Source organism: Durio zibethinus, chromosome 24 (genome assembly GCF_047325235.1).
Source record: "Durio zibethinus cultivar Kanyao isolate XHJ-2024 chromosome 24, ASM4732523v1, whole genome shotgun sequence".
NCBI lineage: Eukaryota > Viridiplantae > Streptophyta > Magnoliopsida > Malvales > Malvaceae > Durio > Durio zibethinus.
In genome coordinates, this window is record NC_143185.1 from 17,388,788 (window position 1) to 17,394,469 (window position 5,682).

A 5,682-nucleotide genomic window follows, 5' to 3' on the forward strand; every position below is an offset into this window, starting at 1 on the left:
TTTCATGAAAGATGTAATTATACAATAATTAATATAAACAAATGAATAAATTTATACACTGTGAACATCATGCAATCAAGTGTCTAAACAAATTGAAGTAATACATACAAAAGATTTTCATTGTTCTTATTTTAATTACTCTAAAGGTTGTTCCTTCTTGGGAAAACTTCTTCCCCTTATAAGATCACCAAACCTTCTCAACAATGCTCTCTTTTTTCTGGTGCTCCTATCACCTTCGTCATCGAAATGGCCTGTATCAAGATGATCAAAGTCCTCACCATTAATTGTTTCATCATCTGTGAGGAAAGAAGAAGATTTTTTCCGCTGATGGGTTGCAACTGCTGCAGCGTTTGGAGTTTCAGCTACATCAAATATGGAGCCCCTAAGCGGGTCAGAGCAATCAGAGTCTGAATCTTCATCACTTTCTTTGAGTGGGATTTTGGGCTCTTCTTCTGCTTCCTTGTGTTTATAATGCGGGAATTTAAGACTCAAACAAGTGCTGCTGGATTTATGATGCTTTGGTTTCTTGGTATGTTCTTTATCATCTTTATGTTCCTTATCTGCAGAACTCAATGGTTTTTGCTTTTTACCTTGATCTTGCTCATCTGTTTCCCACTCCTTTGTAGTAGTTGTTGCTGTTGCTTCACAAAACAATAGCTTCAACTCCCTGATATTATCGAAAGCTGCTGCTTCATTAATCTTAAGGTTTTCATTCTCTTGGGAAAGGAAATTTAAAGCTTCATCCTTTTTGCTTAAGGCATCTTTGAGTTGGGAATTTTCCTCCCTAGCAATGCTTGCAGCTTCTTTGGCTACGCTAGCTTCATTTATCGCCTGTTTCACGATGTCCCGCAATTTTTTATTCTCTTCTTTGGCCTTATTGTACATGTTTTCAGCCTCTTTAAGCGATTCAAGCAATGTTTTGCTCTGTTCTTGTGCAGCATTCCTTTCATATTCAGCTTTTTTAATGCATTGAACAAACCCAGTCTCTTTCCCGTTCCATGCCAAAAGGGTTTCTTCAGCTTCTAATCTGAGTCTCTCAGAAGTGTTTTTGAATCGATCAGCTTCTTTCTTTGCTTCGTTATACTTTTCCTCAACGTTCTTCAACTTCACCTTCAAGTTTTCTACCTCCCCTTTTGTTTTCTCAAGCTCATCTTTTGTTGACGAGAGTTTCTCCTTGGTTTGGTTTGCTTCTGTTATCACTTCTTTCAAGGCTAACGCTAAACCATCCATGGCCTTCTTGTTGTTTTCTTCTGCTTCTGCAGTAGACTTGAGTTCATTTTTCAACAAGCTCACCTCCTCAGCTAGACTCTTGGCCTTTAATGAAGAAACTTTCTCATCCTCCACAGCACGAGCCAAATTCTCTTTTGCCAATTGAAGCTCAGACTCAAGGCTATCGATCAAAGAATGGTCATCCCCCACGGAACTCTGAGATGCAGCCTCGGATGAACCTTCCAATTTCTCCAGATTTTCAAGAAGAGACTTGATTTCCTGCCTGGATTCTTCAAGTGAAACCTTTGTTTGCTCAAACTCTTTGGTTTGAGCAACAAATGCATCATATATCTTCTTTTCGGATTCCTTCCCTTTCTCAAATTCTTCCTCCAGTTCATGAATTCTCTTCTTACCTTCAGACAACAAATCCATTGCTTCAGACTCGAAGGATTGCACCTTAATCAACTCTTCTTTCAACTTACAAAATGAAGATTCTTTCTCTGCCAATTTCACCTCCAACTCTTTAGCCTTTCCAACTTCAATTTTCAAGGATTCAATATACCTCTCCTTGTTCTTCAATTCTTCAATTGCACCAGTTAATGCGTCCTTCACCGCGGCGAGTTCTGTATGGATGTCTGCAACCTTTCCTGAGGCCATTGGACTAGACCTCTTATTGGCCTCTTGAGTCAACTTCATCCCTTTGAGCTCATCAGCCGCTTTATCTCGTTCTTTGGCGGTCGATTGCTCCTTCATTCTTGTTGACTCCTCTTCAAGCTGCCCCATTTCTTGTTGTGTCTCTGAAACCCGAAAACTCCTTTTCTATCACAAAATCCAGGAAACACCATGGAAATTTCAGACATTGATCGTGAAAAAAACGTGTCCAAGAACACAAATACTAGCAAGACATTGGCATACCTTGATTGAATTGGAAACGTTTTTGAGGGTTTGTTTGGAGAGACAGGAAAGACTTAGGATTGATCTCTGATAATGTCAAGAGACTTCCCTTGTCATATGCTGAAGAAGAGAAGGCTTTTGGATGAAAGCAATGAAGGGCTTCTTTCTTTTTGAAAAAATCAATAAGACCAATGAGTTCTAAAAATAAACAAGATTTGGTGACTGGTTAAAACAACAAAAGCGTGAAACAAACAGAAGCTAACAATACTAAAATGTTTAAACATGGTTAAATTAAGCTACAAGAAAATTCCTGTTGGAGAAAAATGCGGAGATAAGATCTAATTAAAAGATATATATATATATATATGGGGGAAAAAAAAGAGAAAATTAAGAATTCGAAAAGAAGTCATGGTCAGTACAAGAATCATCCAAATTCGGAAAAAAAAAATTTTAAAAAAAAAAAGATGAAATCTAGAGGGAGAGAGAGAAGGGAAAAAAGGGATGGTTTTGTTGGAACATCCGAGGTTGGCGTGTATTCCACTAAAATCAGAGCTGAAATTTAGAATCTTTCCCGTTAAATCCAAACCATGTATATCTTTGTGTTCTCTCATTTTTGTTGTATTTTTCTGTTTGATATTTCGATTAATTGGTTTTTTTATCAATCTAATTTCTAAATGTAATTACTTCCCATTAGTGTTTGTTGCCTTCTTATGTTCAGTTTTGACTGCTGATTTTGCTGCTTTTAGCCGGCTAACATTGTCTCCAAAGATTGTTCCAACTTCCAAATAACAAGACAAAAAAGCCAATGAAAGTATGAAACAATGGCGCTGGCCTTGGACTTGGCCTCTACTTCTTGAATTGGTGAACTTTGCCGGCTGACAAGCCATTCAGATTGTAGTGGATAGTTCAATTTCGAAACATGTGGTTGATATTGTAGAGGTACTATGTACAACTTGAGCCAAAATGACTTCCTACAATTAATTCAATGATCTCAAAATGAAACATAGAGGTTGAAGGTTGAAGGAGGAAAGAGAGATGTATAAAATAGAAGAAAAAAAAAAAAAGAAAAATTGAAGGAATTGATGTATACTTTCTTTCTTTTAATCATTCATTTTTAATATAAAATAACTAAAATGATAAAAACTTTTTAACTTTCTACTACTATATTGATTGAATAGTAATTAATTAATGAGATTATTATAATAATGATATGATTTTAGAAAAATTAAATTAAATTAATGAACCAGATTTTAGTGTTATTTTTTTTTATCAAAAAATTTAAAAATAGATAAATTATTCGAACTCTCAAGTGAAAGATAAATGTTAATTTCACCAAAGATTTTGATCACAGCTTACATTTTGGATAGGACAACAAATACATAAACCCTAAAACCTCTTTAAACTAACTTATTAATTGAACCGATCCCGGTTGAAACACCCTCATTTTACTCTAAAACTTATTCACCATAGACATGTATCATAATTGTTTGATATGTTCAACAATAGAGAAAATCATGTCTACTTGAAATTCTTTATTATTAGTTAAATTTTTGCAGAATATAGTTATAAGGGAGTCAAGATGGCCGATTGGACTACGGCGCTATTATCAAGTTCTGGTTCTCTTTCGAGATTGGGGGTTAAAATTTCGCTTCTGACAATGTTTCAACCCTATGATTTAGATTAGGCAATTACAAAGGAGATGCAGCGTTGGGAAAATAAAGGTGCACTGCCTACAAAATTTACCAGCGGTTGCCTTGTCAAGAATCAACAAATGATTGGTGCTGCCGGCGTCATCTTTCAATACGCCTTACCTCTTGCGATTTTATATCGTATAACTTTGTTATAGTTAAAATTATCAAGCAATTGCGATTTTGTATCCTGCCATCTTTCAATAGACTTTTATCTTTTATAATTTCTTATCGTATCAGTAAGTCACATTTAAAAGTACAAAGTAATTGCAATTAAATATATTTTTCCTCTTCTAGATTACATGTAAATATACTAGTAAAGTAGTTCCACCTTTTCGGATTATTCATTTTAGCACGGGTTTGAAAGAGCCACTTAGTAATCCCTGCCAGAAATTCTGAACTTAATCTCCCATTTCCGAAACCCTTTTTTGAGAGACTTAATAAAAAAGATAGAAAAAAAAAAATATATATATATATATATATAAAGTTGAAAATTTTATTAATTTAATGACTAAAATTCATAATCTCTTTTTTATTTTTATAACTTATTCGTTAAATTAACAAATTTTTTATTTTTATCATTTTCCTTCTTCTACCAAGCAAAATTTATACTTAAACAAAATTTTCATTCGTATTCTTTTCCATCCTTTTTATCCATCACGTTTATTAAACAAAACCTTAAAATGATCCCATTATTAATTAGACATGGCAATTCATGTTTTCATTTCGTATCTCATGTCTTGTTTGATACATATAATGATATAAATTATTAAAACATAAACATAATACGAATTATAAAATATATTTAAATTTTAAATACGAATATTACATATTTATTATATATATTACATGTGATAAGATATAATTAACACATGTATAATTAATTTATTTAAATATAACACAAATAAATATAAATAATGTAGATATATATGAACAGACAAATAATACAGATATATATGAATAGACACAACTAATATAAATATCTACAAAAACTAGACATATATTAATAATATAAAAAAAGTACTTACAACTAATACTAAATAATAAATAATTATAAATTATCCATTATTTACAACTTAATAAATTTGATATATTAATAACATAAAAAAATACTTACATATTAAAAAAATTAATACCCATTTAATATGTATTTAATACATATATATATTTTTTTAATATATATTACATAGCTATATTAATTTTTAGTATCAAATTCAAAATAATAAATTATTAAAAATTAAAAATTAAAATAATAATGTATAGGACTAATATTAATATTTATATTATTAATATAAAAAAATAATTTTATAATAATTATTAAATTAGTTTCATAATTAAATGTTTAAAATAATTATTATATGATATTAAATAATTAATTAAGTATCATAATTAAAAGATTAAAAATTAAAACAATATTTATATTTATGTTAAATTAAAATAAATATAAAATATATTAAGCATGTTAAACATATACTCATATAAAAAAAATAAATTACATGTATTATTCGTATCGTATTATGTATTTAGATATGTCTAACACATATAAAATATAAATTATGTCATATCGAAATTCACATAAATATAAATAAATACAAAATATATTTTTTAAAACACATAATTTTCTTTTCGAATCATTTATTATATCCAAAATTATCATATTTATTATTAATCCTCCTAGATTAAAGGTATAATCGATCGAATTCAAATCGATACAGTATTAAACTCGAACTCGATTCAAAATTTAAAACTCAATATTCAACTCAAACTCAATTAAATTTTATTTTTTTAACTCAAGCTCGACTCGATATAAAAATCGAACTATTTAAACTCGCTTGATTAAACTCGATTAACATGTAAAAATAAATTCGATTATTTATACTCGTAGTCGAAC

General features: G+C 30.4%; 1 protein-coding gene across 1 annotated transcript; it reads right to left on the reverse strand.

Annotated features, from left to right (window-relative positions):
* Positions 1–2,410, reverse strand: LOC111316985 (uncharacterized). The gene is made up of 2 exons (XM_022919266.2): positions 2,125–2,410; positions 1–2,028 (listed from the first exon to the last, which is right to left on the reverse strand). The coding sequence occupies exon 2, from the start codon at positions 1,990–1,992 to the stop codon at positions 136–138; it is 1,857 nt and encodes a 618-aa protein (XP_022775001.2). The 5' UTR covers positions 1,993–2,028; positions 2,125–2,410; the 3' UTR covers positions 1–135.
* Positions 2,411–5,682: the final 3,272 nt, after the last annotated feature.

Coding starts and splice junctions, on each gene's coding strand:
- LOC111316985 (XM_022919266.2), bottom strand. CDS start 1,992: ATGGGGCAGCTTGAAGAGGAGTCAACAAGAATGAAGGAGCAATCGACC.